Source organism: Macaca mulatta, chromosome 10 (assembly GCF_049350105.2).
Source record: "Macaca mulatta isolate MMU2019108-1 chromosome 10, T2T-MMU8v2.0, whole genome shotgun sequence".
In the NCBI taxonomy this organism is placed as follows: Eukaryota; Metazoa; Chordata; class Mammalia; order Primates; family Cercopithecidae; genus Macaca; species Macaca mulatta.
The window spans coordinates 99,154,682-99,168,961 of record NC_133415.1 but is presented as its reverse complement, the minus strand read 5'-3'; the positions used below and the strand labels follow the sequence as shown (position 1 = coordinate 99,168,961).

The following is a 14,280-nucleotide window of genomic DNA, read 5'->3' as shown; positions in this document are numbered from 1 at the left end:
CGGACCACAGCAGACGCCCCGCCCCTGTGCTGCCCCGCCCCGCCCCCGTGCTGCCTTTTCGCCCCGGCTCCGCCCAGCCCCTGGGTAGCTTCCGGCGGAAGTTACCGCCCCTGCCGCGGTTCGGCGGTGGCATCCGGCCTCGCACTTCCGGTGGGAAGATTCCGGCCGGGAGCTCACCAGGCCGAGGTGAGTGTGTGCGCGGCAGGCCTCCCGGCGCACTCCCAGGGGCTGGGGGGCCGGGGCTGGAGACGGGAAGCGGGCGCCCCGCCCGGGTTCTGCGCGGGTTGGCATGGGGCACGCCACGCCCCTGCCCCTCCCCGGGCCTTAGTTTCGCCGTCTGTGGAGGGGGCAGGGGTCTCCAAGCGCTCTCCTGCCGTGCTTCTGCCCGACGCCGGCTCATCTGGTATTTCTTGAGCACGTGCGACGTGCTGGGGTGCGGGACCCAGGCCGGAATCGGACACGGCTCTGCCTTCTGAGAGGCTGCTTCCCGCGGTGGGATTGGGGCGGGCAGTAAACACGTGAGCAAACAAGGAAACGTCAGAGGTGGGAAGTGCCACGAGGATTGGGAGGGGTGGGGCATTGGGGAAAGTATTCAGCCCAGCGGAGGTCTGCGGAAGTGTACTGAAGACAGAAAGAACAGCAAGTAAAGAAATACGCAGGCTTGATGTGTTTGACACGTGGCAGGGGGCCGCTGTGGCGGGTGCTGGGGCCAGTGGCAGAAGAATGAGGTTGCAGAGGCCTTCCTTGTGGACCAGGCTGAGGAGCTGGGCTTAGCCTTAGGGCATGGTCTATTCTGTGTGCTTAGGCCATCTCTCTGGCTGCTTTATAGTTTCCAGGCCTTAGAGGCGAAAGTGGAAACAGGGAGACCAGCTAGACGAGTGGCAGTCAGCAGACTGTGGTAGTGGGAATGGAGAGGAAGAGAAGTAGAGGGGTCAAGAAGTGTATTGAAGGTGGAACTGACAGGGCAGGATTTGAGAAATGACGGAAATAAGTGGCCAAAGATGATTTCATCATAGATTTTTGGTTTTGGCTTAAGTAACCGAGTGTATTATGCTGGCATTTACTAAATGACTCTGGGATAGATTGGGAGCGTGAGAAATAATTATGAAATCTTTTTAGGGCATCTTAAGTTTTAGATATTTGGAGTGCAGCTACCAAATAGGCAGTTAGATAATACTAGTCTGATGCAGAAAAGGTCAGGGCTGATGTAAAGAATTTAGAAATCATTGGCAAGTGGATTGGGTAGGATAAGATTATATAGGGTAAGATTTGAGAGAGAAGAGAAGCCAGGTTCCAAGCTTTAGGCACCCAATTTTTATAGATTGAGTTGACAAGAAGGTGCCAGCAAAAAAGGCCAAGAAAGAGTCCAGAAAAGCAGAAGAAAAACCAGGAGAGTGTGGTATCGTAGCACCTAAGAGAAGATTTTTTCTAGGAGAAGGAAGTGATCCATTGTGTAAGATAAGAATAGAGACTAAGCCGGTGGGCGAGGTGGCTCACGCTTGTAATTGCAGCACTTTGGGAGGCCAAGGTGAGTGGATCACCTGAGGTCGGGAGTTCAAGACCAGCCTGACCAACATGGAGAAACCCCGTCTCCAACTAAAAATACAAAATTAGCCAGGCGTGGTGGCACATGCCTGTAATCCCAGCTACTCAGGAGACTGAGGCAGGTGAATCACTTGAACCTGGAAGGTGGAGGTTGTGGTGAGCTGAGATCGTGCCATTGCACTCCAGCCTGGGCAACAAAGAATGAAACTCCATCTCAAAAAAAAAAAAAGAATAGAGACTACGCCTTTGAAGGGGCAGCAGAGAGGAGGGTGTGGTGACTCAGTGGAGCAGTAGAGATGGGCTGAAGTGAGGGCAGGGAGTGCATGAGTGGGGCTGGCAGTGCGAGGCCTTCTGGGGAAGTTTCACTCTTAAGGGGACCAGGAGGGGAGTAAGCCTCTATCATGAGCCAGCATTTAATGCTGTACCTGATGCCACTTTACAGTTGGAAAAACTGAGTCCAGTGGTCAAGTAACTTAGGGTCACAGGGACACCAGGATTTGGTTATCAGTCTCTAACTCCAAAGCCCACACTCTTAAGCGCTAAACCATGCTGCCCAAGTTACAGTTAGAAAGATTGAGGGAAGCAGGTGCGACAGTGATGCACCAGCCAGCCTTACCTTGATGTGACTGCTGCCTCCAGCTAAGCTGCTCTCTGTGGAAAGTGGGGCAGAATATGGACTTTGTTTCCTGAGCAAATGAGATTTCAAAAAGAGGATTTACTCCTTTAAATCTTGTTTCCCTTATAAAATAAGGGTGGGGACCTTCAGTTTCATGTCTGTGTCTCCAGTGGTAGGCCTACAGGAGCGCTTAATAAATGCCCATTAAGTGCCTAGATGATCTCCAAGGACCCTTCTAGCTGAGATTTGGCTTTGTGTCTGTGCACAGGTGACCTTCTGAATCCCAATAAGAAAATGAGTTAACTTTGAGACGTGCTTCTTGTAGGCGGGGTAGCCATAGGGGCTTCTTGGAGGCAAGGGACCTGGGCCAGGTCTGTGAAGGAAAGTCAGCATTGAACCTCTTTTTTATTACAAATATTTTGTAACAGTCCCTTTTATTACCCTAAAATGAAACATATGATTAATAAAAACAGCCTACACATAATTTTTGAAAAATCAACAATGCGACCGGGCATGGTGGCTCACGCCTGTAATCCCAGCACTTTGGGAGGCCAAGGTGGGCGGATCTCCTGAGGTTGGGAGTTCGAGACCAGCCTGACCAACATGGAGAAACCCCGTCTGTACTAAAAATATAAAAAATTAGCTGGGCGTGGTGGCGCATGCCTGTAATCCTAGCTGCTTGGGAGCCTGAGGCAGGAGAATGTCTTGAACCTGGGAGGCGGAGATTGCAGTGAGCCGAGATTGCACCATTGCACTCCAGCCTGGGCTTCAAGAGCAAAACTTCGTCTCAAAGAAAAAAAATAGTAAAATAAAATAAAAATAAATCAACACAGGCCTATGAAAAAGGAAAGTAATTAATAGTAAAACAAAGTAAGTTTCAGTATGTAAGTTCCTGGGCACAACAATGCTGGAAGTCGCAGTGAAGACTGTCCCTTCTGTGTGGACGCTCTAGGAGTGTGATTCCCACAGGCGCAGACTGACACAGTCGTGTTGTGTCGCAACTCAAAAACCACTAGTGCCATTGCCATAGATGATGTGGTTTTTCCAGAATGGGAACTTTGGTGCCATTTTGAGACCAATTTTGACCATTTTCAGTCTCCCTTCATTGTACATAGGCATCGTATTCTTGGAAATGTTAGTTCACAGCAGAACCATGGAAACACTGCCCTGTGTTTACATGTAAACAGTTACTTTCTAGGTTCAGCTGATTATAAGCTAATCTTTCACCTATATGAATGTGAAAGTCATGCGGGATGCAGAGCAGTAATTGGCTATGTGGACTGCCCCTTCTTTATCCCTGCTCACTGAATGCCAGGAGCATATCCCCAAAATACCACCACAGGTTTCCAAAGCTACTCTGAAGACAACTGTAGCCCTGGAGATTCATTTGGACACAGCCAGCTCCCTGTTTGCCCCGGAGAGGGGAAATAGTAACATGGGTTCCAGAGTGCAGAACAGAATGTAATGGCTCCCTTCGGAAATGGTGGGGTGGGAGATGGAGAGTGTTTCTGATCTTGAAGCCTAGGAAGGCTTCAAGAAGAAGGTGGCGTTTCAATAGGATGGGAATGTCTCAGAGGAGGAGCTGTGGTTGGGGGCACACAGATGAAGCAGCAGGTATCACATAACGCTGGACCTGAGGCTCCTCCAGGCACAGACAGGTCTACCTGGCATGCTCCGGGCAGTCATCCGGGTTGGCTGGATTGCCAGGGAGGCTGGGAGTGGTTTCATTTGGCAAGACTGTAAGGCAGGCACCGCTTCCAGGCAGTAGTGGTTAGAGCCTGGTCTTAGAGCGTTCCAACTGTTAGAGTGGTTTCCTTCTCCACTTTTAACCCCTAAAGACCAGACCAGTCCCCTGAAAATCGCATGCCTGCTGTCTGTCAGTCATCAAACCAAACGGAGAACTTAAAGTATGCCAGGTGTGCATAAGGCCAGTGTGGACACACTGTTCCCTATCTTTGTGCCTCTCGTAGTCTCTCAGTGGACACAGACATTACTCAAATCACACCCTGTACAAGTGCTATGAAGGAGGAGGAGGAGAGCCGTGAAAGCCACCTGTATCTCAGGGGACTGATGAAGGGGATGGGGGGAGGGTCCCTGAAGAAGTGACCTCTGAGCTGAAGATAGGTAGGATGGATGAAGGACTGAAGGGTGGGTGCAGTGTTCGTTCAGTTCCTTTGGACAACGGGAAGAAAGCTGGTGTGTTTGAGAAGCTGAAAGGCACCCAGTGGGGCCAGGTCCTGGAGAGCCTGTGGCTGAGACTGGGAAGACCAGCAGGGCCAAATCAGGCCATGGGAGCCCAAAGAAGGGTCCTGGTCTTCATGAGAAAAGCACTGGAAACTGCTGAAGGGTTTTAAGCAGTGGCCCGGCATGATCAGATTTGTGTTTTAAAAGGTCACTTTGGTGGCAGTTCATGGAGATTTACTTGAGGTGACAAGAGAGCAGACATGACATGGGTCTCTGGGAGTGCCTTGTGCCATTGTGGGCAGCCCCTCCGGAGCCCTGAGTCACGCAGCCTTCAGAGGCACCCATGGCTACGAGAAGCGCAGTCTCTGCCCAAGGCTCCAAAGCTGCCCTTTTTCCCCAGCAGCAGACCTCGGGACCTGTGAGCGTTGCATCCAGTTAACCATGGGAAGGGCCAGCACCAGCCACCAGCCCCTTAGGTGAGGACTCTGCCTGGGGCTCCGCTGATGGTTCCAAATCATGGAGCTGCAGAAAGCTCCTCCAGCCAGGAGACGTTCTTGGTGAAAGGTGTGGTCCAGCTGCACCGGCTCTTCCCGCACATTGTCTTCAAGAAAGGTGCCTGCCCCCGCTGACTCAGGAGCTCGGGTGCTGCAGCTGCCACGAATGGGGAGGTGGGCCCTCGATGTGGCCTTTGTGTGGAAGGCGGTATTGACGCTGGGGCTGGTGCTTCTCTACTACTGCTTCTCCATCGGCATCACCTTCTACAACAAATGGCTGACAAAGGTACCGGGAGGCCTTGCTGGGGCAGGGCGCTGGGATGAAGGTGGCTGGAGCCGTGGCTATAGTGCCCTTCACGTTTAACAGGAAGGCACAAGCTTCAGCCAGTCTAACTGGAAGCCAGTTACAGCTGGGCTGGAACAGGGCCCTCCAAGCCCGCCATGCCAGGGTTCCCCTTCAATGTTTGGATCCAGGGAAATCAAGGAGAGTGGGAGGTGTGAAGGGATGAGCTGGGGAAATGGGCTCAAGCAGCAACTGTTTACCCCAGTAGAGAAGTATTTCAATATTTTAATAAGTGATACAATGTAGTGGGCCGCAGTGGCTCTCACCTGAGAATGGGCTGTGAGGAGGGCTGGGCAGGTAGCTCACAGGTGTGTTGAACTGGTGGAGACAGCACCAGGCTAGAATCGAGCCCCTTGGCTGCCACTTGTCTTTGTGACCTAGGAGTCTGTCATTCCAAGCGATGATACTGTACCTAAGGGCCCTTCACACATAGCAAGGTCCTCGTGAACCACCAAATGAACCCCACTCCCGCAGAGGGGCGAAGAGGAAGAGGGAGCTGTTGGGGGGCAGGCTGTCTAAACCGAGCCGGGGTGTCTGCTTTGGGCTCCGTACAGAGCTTCCATTTCCCCCTCTTCATGACGATGCTGCACCTGGCCGTGATCTTCCTCTTCTCCGCCCTGTCCAGGGCGCTGGTTCAGTGCTCCAGCCACAGGGCCCGTGTGGTGCTGAGCTGGGCCGACTACCTCAGAAGAGTGGCTCCCACAGGTAGGTGGGGTACCTCGGTGAGGGCGGGGCAGGAAGAGGGGCTGGGGAACCATAGGATGAGAACAAGAGAGACACCCGCGTGTCTGGAAGCCGAGTCCGTCCCCTCTTCCTGCACTGTTCCTCCTCTGCCCTCTTGACCTGGCCTCCCTCCACCCACGCTGCTGCCTCTTGCACACTGCGTGCCTTCCCACTGCCCCACCACACACCCACAAAACCCCTGCTGCACCCACGGCCCCACAGCTCCCTCACCTGGCAGCAGACACCGAGCCTGGAGTGTGGCCTCGGGCCTGGAGATGAGTGGTGAGCAGTTAGGGTCCCTGCCCTCGCAGGGCTGTGACATGGACATGGAGGGCACTACGGAGCCCAGGGAGGGGGACCGACCCAAGGCCGGGGCCCATGGCTGGTGGAGGAAGATTTCCTAGGCCAGGTGCTGAGTAGGCCGAGGGCTGAAGGATGCATGGGACTGATTGGCCCTGGGAGGAGGGGCCCTTGTGGCCAGAGGGAGATTTAGTGCCAGCTGTGGAGTCTGGAAGGGAACTCAAAGTGTTTCAGGATGCTGAGAACCCGGTGCTGGTCAGAGGAAGTGGGAGAAATGAGAACTGAGAGGGTGGGTGGGGCTCACATCCTGGAGGCCGGGTTCCCCTTGGAGGAGTTGGTGTTCCATCCTGAGGAAAAAAGGGTTTCCAGTAAGGGATCAACCAGATCGGGTTAATACCTCTGCTCGGGCCAGCCGGAGTGTTTGTACAAACCACGCTGGCCCAGCCAGTTGGAATGGGCCCAGCCCTAGTGCTAGAGCAGCCCCCCACCGCTTTGGGGCTGGGTATTAGCCCTTTAGTTGCTGGTGGAAAAAAAGGCCTGAGGGCCCCAGAGGAGGCCCCGGGATGGTTCAGAAGTGGGGGACACTCAGGTGCCTCAGGGTGCCAGCCCACCCCAGCAGAGTGTGGACCTCCCACACCGTCCTGTGGGTGCCTTTGTCTCCACAGCTCTGGCCACGGCGCTTGACGTGGGCTTGTCCAACTGGAGCTTCCTCTATGTCACCGTCTCTCTGTGAGTACCGGCCATGCTCTGCTGCCTCCCTTCAGGCTCAAGCTCTCTGTCTGTCCAGTGGGCTGTCTGCACACCCGGCTGCCAGGCCAGCCACTCCATTACTCTCTGGGACCAGCCCTTGCTCTCTCCGCCTCTCTCTGGCACCCAGCAGCTCTCCGGGAATTCACCAGCCTCTTCTGTAAGCCCAGCGCAGAGGGGATGCTGTGCCCACCTGCCAGGCAGCATGGGGAAGCCAGGGAGCTCACCCAGAACCCCATCATCAGAGTAGGGGAGGGCAGGCCGCAGGGCCATAGACAGGCAGCCACTGGCGGGTGATACACGTAGTCGCAGCAGAGCCCTGTGTGGCTTGGGGACTGCACAAGAGTTTCTTCTTCCCTCTGATGTTTCGCTTCAGAGAGCACAGTTCCTGCCTCCTCATCCTCCCACTCCTCATCCTCCCACTCCTCATCCTCCCACTTCTCATCCTCCCACCTCTCATCCTCCCACTCCTCGTCCTCCCACTCATCCTCCCACTCTTCGTCCTCCCACTCCTCGTCCTCCCACTCCTCGTCCTCCCGCTCCTCGTCCTCCCACTTCTCGTCCTCCCACTTCTCGTCCTCCCACTCCTCGTCCTCCCACTCCTCGTCCTCCCACTTCTCGTCCTCCCACTTCTCGTCCTCCCACTTCTCATCCTTCCTTCCCGCTCCTGCTCCGCTGAGGGTCAGGTAAAGAACAGGACTCAGGGAGCTCAGCGTCAGACCTGCAACCTCTTTTTCCTGGTGATAACCAGAGGCCCCTTAGTCAGAGATTCCTTCTGGTTAAAGGTCGCTTATCAGCTCAGATGACTTAGCCCAGCTCTGTTTGGTCATTTTGCCCAGTGATTTGTGCTCCTGCTCCTTTCTTGGTGATGGGTCTGAGCCCTGGGCTCCATCAGTGCATTGTGGGTAATTTTGCTTCCAGGTACACAATGACCAAATCCTCAGCTGTCCTCTTCATCTTGATCTTCTCTCTGATCTTCAAGCTGGAGGAGCTGGTGAGGGCCCAGTGTCTCTTTTGTCCCTCCTGCCCCCACAGATGCTAAGAATAAAGCAGGAGTCCGAGCAGTGACTTGTCCCGCTGTGTGACAGAAGAGATAAGCCCAGTCCAGGTGGCAGTAGATCCCTTTCTGAGAAGGGACCTAGACATGGGCAATATTCGGAGTATTTAGAAACCAGTGTGGCAGGGTAATGACCAAAGGTGAAAGCACTGCAGGATGCGGGTCCCAGCAGAGCCTGGTCTAGGAAGCTCCCTGCTGTGGGAGGCAATAGCCGTGTGTGTTAGGCCCAGAGGGGGAGGTGGGACCTCTTGGGGGCCTAGGACAGCCATCAGTGTGGCAGAGCAGGCAGAGCTGTTGGCATACCAGCTGACCGTCAGCCCTGCATGCTGACATTAGTGGGCAAGGACTGTCCAGGACCCCCTGGGGTAGAGCTGGAGGGTGGGAGGATTTCCTGCCCCAGGGGCAGCCAAGATGGCTGCTGACCCCAGGCTCCAAATGTGACGAACCGTTGACCCTCAAGACCCCCGAGTTAGCTGCCACTGCTCCCCATCCTACCAGCGCGCGGCACTGGTCCTGGTGGTCCTCCTCATCGCCGGGGGTCTCTTCATGTTCACCTACAAGTCCACACAGTTCAACGTGGAGGGCTTTGCCTTGGTGCTGGGGGCCTCATTCATCGGTGGCATTCGCTGGACCCTCACCCAGATGCTCCTGCAGAAGGCTGAACTTGGTGAGCACATGCCACTCACCCTCCAGAGAGAGGAACCGCGGCACAGGCAGGGCGGAGGCAGGGCAGGGCCAGGCCAGACCTGATGGTAACCGTCCCCCGCCCTGCAGGCCTCCAGAATCCCATCGACACCATGTTCCACCTGCAGCCACTCATGTTCCTGGGGCTCTTCCCTCTCTTTGCTGTATTTGAAGGTACGTTGGGCCTTCCCTCTCGAGGGCACCTCAGTGCAGCAGACCACAGATCCCTGCCCTGAGCCCAGCACAGTGGGAGCTGCAGAGATTATTGAGATCAAAGATGCAGTCCCTCCCCGGAAGCGCATGGTTTGGGGGACGGTCAGACGTAAACAAAGTGGCTGGAGTCCAGCATGATAAATGCTACAGAGAAAGCACATAAAATCCAGGGAACAGTAACAACAGTAAGTGTGTACAGAGCCCTGAAAGTGCACCAGGGCTGTTCTGATCTTTTTAAACATGAGAACTTATTTCATCCTTCCAAAAACCCTGTGTGGCAGTACTATTATTCCCCATTTTGCAGGTAGAACAAAGTGAGGCACAGAGAAGTAAAGATAACTTGCCCAAGGTCCCATAGCTCATAAATGAGCCAGAATTTGAAGCCAGCAGCCTGGCTCCAAGTGTTCCAGCCCTCCTCTTAACCACCCTATCCTGCCTCTAAGGAGTGGGGAATCAGGGATTGTTCCAAGATGCTGGAGTAATCAAGCAAGTCAGAAAGGCTTTCCTGGCCGTGGTTTTGGAGGGTGAGTGGGATTGTGGCAGGCTGCAGGGAGCAAGGCATCTGGGAAGTGGGAATAGGAGGTTCAGCCATGTCCAGGCATATAACATTGGGATGTGTGTTCAGGGAGTGTGGACCGTGCGGGATCGGCAGAGGGTGGGCTTCCAGAGCTGGGGGCTGAAGGCCAGGAGCCAGCACACAGGAGCCTGGGGACATGGTCAGTTGTTCCTCCACTGTCGTCCAAGAAAGAGGAGAGCTCTGGAGAGTTGTGTAGGCTGGGAGGTGTGGCGCCACATTCCTTTCTTTGATGTTTTGGGATTAGCCTTTGTCCCCTTTCTGTTTATCCTTCCTCCCAGAGTCCCCTCTGTAATACCTTCAGGGTCATTACAGAAAATTCTGTCCCACATCCATTTAAGTTTCAAGCGGTGAAGCATCTTGAACCTCCCTAAGAAAATTATTTTGAAGCCCCGTTGTCCAGGAAACTTCTATTCAGGGCCTCATTTTTTTCCCTCTTTAAAATCTCTCCCCATTCCTTCATTATGCCCCCTCGTATCAAACGCCACAGTCTCCCCTCCCGGGTGTTTACACCATGCCCCATCTCTGCAAAACCTCATCTGAAAGCCCCTGGTAGTCGTCACTTAGCAAAGCTGCATGGATTTAGCTCCTTTAATCTTTTCTGGTAAATTAATCCCCCAAGCGCCTTCATTACTTATGTTGCTTTTCCCCGAATTCCCTTCAATTTGCCGACGCCTTTGCAGTACTGCTGAGCCCAGCACCAAACAAGATGTCCTACAATGTGAGGCTGTTGTGCCTGGGGGGGACTGTCACTCAGCATTTCTTTGGTGCTTCCCTCCAAAAATCTCAAAATACTCGACCAACTTCCAGCTACCACAGGTGTCTCCTGTGCCCAGTTCTGGGCCCCCCTTCACCCTGTGCTAATACACCACAAGGACTTTCCTGTGGGAGGGACGCCGGGAGTCATTCTCCCAGATGGACAGTGTTGGAAGGACCATGACGACTCCGAAAGTCTAAGCCAAATTTGGGGTAGGGGGTGTGCATGCCTGTGTTTCTGGAGCAAGGGGCCATGGCTATATGTGTTTGCATTTTCTTTTTGGGAAATGTTCATCAAGTGGCACCGCAGGTTGGAGAAATACCAGTCTGGTCCCAGGCCTCTCATTTTATCAGTAGAGAAACTGAGGTCCAGAAAGGGGACACATCTCACCCCAGGTTCCTCAGCTTTGTACTAGCAAGACCTAGATTAAAATGAATGTTTGTAGGGATAGAATTTTGACCCTGTTTGTAGGTAACCTGGCTGAATTGTAGACCAAGGAGCTCCGTGAGTGGGCTGGGGCACTGTTGGTCCTTCCTCACTTGGTGGCTGCCCTCCCTTCTTTAGCCCATTGGTTACCACAGCTCCAAAGACCCCATGAAGTCAGCAGCCTTGCGCCCCTTCCCCCAGACCAGTAAGTGAATACCGTCCAAAGGCTGAGGGCACTTCCGTCCGTCTTTCCATGCAGTGCTACCCCCTCTACTTTACCCCAGAGGCTCAGATGAGCCCTCCCCGTCATTCTGTTAGGATCCCCATCATCCCACTTGGATCCCATCATCCTGCTAGGATCTCCATCATCCCGCTAGATCCCATCATCCCGCTGGGATCCTATCATCCCGCTAGGATCCCCATCATCCCGCTGGGATCCTATCATCCCGCTAGGATCCCCATCATCCCGCTGGGATCCTATCATCCCGCTAGGATCTCCATCATCCCGCTAGATCCCATCATCCCGCTGGGATCCTATCATCCCGCTAGGATCCACATCATCCCGCTGGGATCCCCATCATCCCGCTGGGATCCTGTCGTCCCGCTAGGATCCCATCATCCCGCTAGGATCCCATCATCCCGCTAGGATCCCCATCATCCCGCTAATATCCCCATCATCCCGCTAGAATCCTCGTCATCCCACTAGGAACCCATCATCCTGCCAGGATCTGGCTTCTATTGCCCCCAGGCTCTCTGGCAGCCATCACTGCTTCCCTGGTTTCTCCAGGTCTCAGGCCATCTGTGTGGGATCACTTTATACCTCCCATGCTTTTTCTCTGGGCTGCAGACAGTTAGCAGGTCTCAGTAAGGACTCACTATGACAATGGAAGATCTCATGTGGTTGGTATTGGGCTGGCCGAGGCAGCCCAGGGCCCAGCCTCCCACTCTCTCTCCCCATTGATTTCAGGTCTCCATTTGTCCACATCTGAGAAAATCTTCCGTTTCCAGGACACAGGGCTGCTCCTGCGGGTACTTGGGAGCCTCTTCCTTGGCGGGATTCTCGCCTTTGGTTTGGGCTTCTCTGAGTTCCTCCTGGTCTCCAGAACCTCCAGCCTCACTCTCTCCATTGCTGGCATTTTTAAGGTACAGACTCGGGGGTGATGCCATTCCTGTCTTAGAGGGGGAGCCCCCAGGGATTTCTCACTAGCAGCTCCTGCACCTCAGGGCCCTGCAGAGAAGAGACGGAAGTGCCCCATTAGGTGCCAGGCACTTTGCTGACTGCTGTGCTGGCCCCTCCTTCCGCCTTGACCACAGCCCTTTGAGAGGGTGTGATCACCTGCACCCCACAGACAGGGACACAGATGGAGAGCCAGCTCTGACTCCCCTAGGCCTGGGGCGCATTCACATTTTACCTTGACTGCCAACTCTGGCATTGGGCAGTGGCCTGGAGCCACAGGTTGAACAGCTCCTATCCAGACTCATCAGGAAAGAGTTCCATGATTGGTGGTGTCCTCCAGGGCCACAGCCAGGGCTAGTGAGACCCTCAGCAAGCACCCCTGTGGCCAACCTCGCTGTACCTCTGCCTCGCAGGCCTGTCCTTCCCTCTCACACCTCTTCTCACTTCTGCCTCTCCCTCCCACACATTTACTTTTCTCTTTGGTCAGGCACACACCAATACCGAAACAGTGTTGCCTAAACCCAGAAATGCGGGCCTCTCTGAGTGTCTTCTGGGAGCCAGCCGCATGCCGAGGCATGGCTGTGGTTCTTGGATGAACGGCCTCGCCAGTCCCTTTTGCAGTCTCTGTTTATAGAGAGCCCCGGGACCAGTGTGTGTCTTCAGCCCAGGGTAATGCAGCATTCTCACGCAGAGGCTCAGGGCTCCCTTCTGTAACTGCCTCCTTTATCCTTGTGGATACAGCACGATCTGGACACCCTGGTCCCCAGCGTGGGATCCGGTTTGCCTCTTTTATTCCTGACAGAATTCCGTGACAAGCACCTCCTTTGTTGCATCTCACAGAGGGAGGCTGGTGAGACAGCGCCGCAAGCCGGCAGGGTCCCCTGACCTCTCTGCCTGCTTGGGCCCAGGATTTCAGACAGATCTTGATCTACCCACCTGAGTGTACCCAGTACCCCCACCTTCCACCCTCCTGGCCAAGTGGCCAAATCCTCCTGTTGATCACACTCCCTCCTGCTTCTCTGCCCCCAGGAAGTCTGCACTTTGCTGTTGGCAGCTCATCTGCTGGGCGATCAGATCAGCCTCCTGAACTGGCTAGGCTTTGCCCTCTGCCTCTCGGGAATATCCCTCCATGTTGCCCTCAAAGCCTTGCATTCCAGAGGTAACCCGGAGCCCCTTCCAGAAGCCTCTGGTTTCTGTTCTTCTCCCTGTGACTCTTAGTGATTCTGATGCAGGAAGTGTGCGCGGTGGCTCTGCTGCCGTCTCTTCTCTAGGAAGATACCGGGGTCATCTCCAGAATGGGTGGGTGGGGCCTGGGTGACTCAGCACACATGCAAATCAGAGCAAACCAAGAAAACAACAACTGGGCCTGTAACTGTGATCTCTCTCTATCCCAAGGTGATGGTGGCCCCAAGGCCTTGAAGGGGCTGGGCTCCAGCCCCGACCTGGAGCTGCTGCTCCGGAGCAGCCAGCGGGAGGAAGGTGACAATGAGGAGGAGGAGTACTTTGTGGCCCAGGGGCAGCAGTGACCGGCCAGGGCAAATGGCTTAGAAGCAGGCCGCTCTCCAGCCTGCTGCCAGCACTCACTGTGCTCAAGCCCCCGGGGCTCTTCATGGTAGCTGGGAGCTGTGGACGAGAGTCAAAGGTGGTGGGGCCAAGCCAGGGACTCCTGACTCTTGTCCCTCCCTTCAGAGCTTGGTCACACAAGGGGCGAGCACCAGGCCAGCCTGGGACCTGGCCAGAGCTGGGCCCAAGCTGCGCTGGAGTTGGAGTCACTGCAGGAGAGGGGAGTGGGCTGGTTCTTCCCAACCACTTCCCAGGCTCTGACAGCCAAGACTCATCTCCAAGGCACCGCAGCTTTCTAAGGGGACTGGGTTTGGACTGGGTTTTGGATCTCGAGGGGCTGGAGCCTCATCACCTGGGTGGCATCTTTTCTCAGAGAGCAGGTTTCTTTATAGTTTGGAAATAAATGGTTCACGGTCCACTGGCCACCTCGTGTTGCTGGAGATGGGGCAGGGAGGGACAGTGTGGGCCTGGCCTCTCCTTTCCTTTCCCTGCCTGGGGCCTTCTTCAAATGACTGGTCTTAGGCCAGGCCTCCTTCGTTTCTTGCTTATGTTGGAACACCAGTGCCCTCCGCATGGGGCCCCACTGCACCTGCTGGCGGGAAATAAATGAATATTTACTGAGCACTGCATTCTGGAGACTTTACATGTTTTCACAGCCTAGTTTGAATCCTGGCTGCCACTAGCTGTGTGACCCTAAGCAAATGACCTAACGTGTCTGTGCCGTAGTTTTTTAATCTGTGAACTGGGGATAATAATACCTATCTGAGAGTCCTTTTGAAGATTGAGTCATTATTAGTAACAGAATAAATGCTATATAAGCGTTTCTTTTAATCCTTTTAACAACTAAGAGACTAAAGCCTGGAAAAGATAAAGAGCT

General features: G+C 54.5%; 1 protein-coding gene across 20 annotated transcripts; it reads left to right on the top strand.

The window, feature by feature from the left end:
- Positions 1-135: 135 nt before the first annotated feature.
- SLC35C2 (solute carrier family 35 member C2) lies at positions 136-14,032 on the top strand. Of its 20 annotated transcripts, none has more exons than XR_001447481.3 (10): positions 136-186; positions 4,749-5,125; positions 5,737-5,887; positions 6,871-6,934; positions 7,874-7,946; positions 8,470-8,676; positions 8,784-8,867; positions 11,631-11,806; positions 12,870-12,999; positions 13,236-14,032. XR_001447481.3 is itself a non-coding variant. In XM_015148907.3 (10 exons), the coding sequence occupies exons 5-10, from the start codon at positions 7,881-7,883 to the stop codon at positions 13,364-13,366; spliced, it is 693 nt and encodes a 230-aa protein (XP_015004393.1). In that variant the 5' UTR covers positions 136-186; positions 4,749-5,125; positions 5,808-5,887; positions 6,871-6,934; positions 7,874-7,880; the 3' UTR covers positions 13,367-14,032. The 20 variants fall into 20 exon arrangements, 18 of the variants coding, with proteins under 18 accessions (XP_015004393.1, XP_015004391.1, XP_015004389.1 ...); XR_013400001.1 differs by having other exon boundaries at positions 4,746-5,125; XM_015148907.3 differs by having other exon boundaries at positions 5,808-5,887; positions 8,571-8,676.
- The last annotated feature ends 248 nt before the right edge of the window (positions 14,033-14,280 follow it).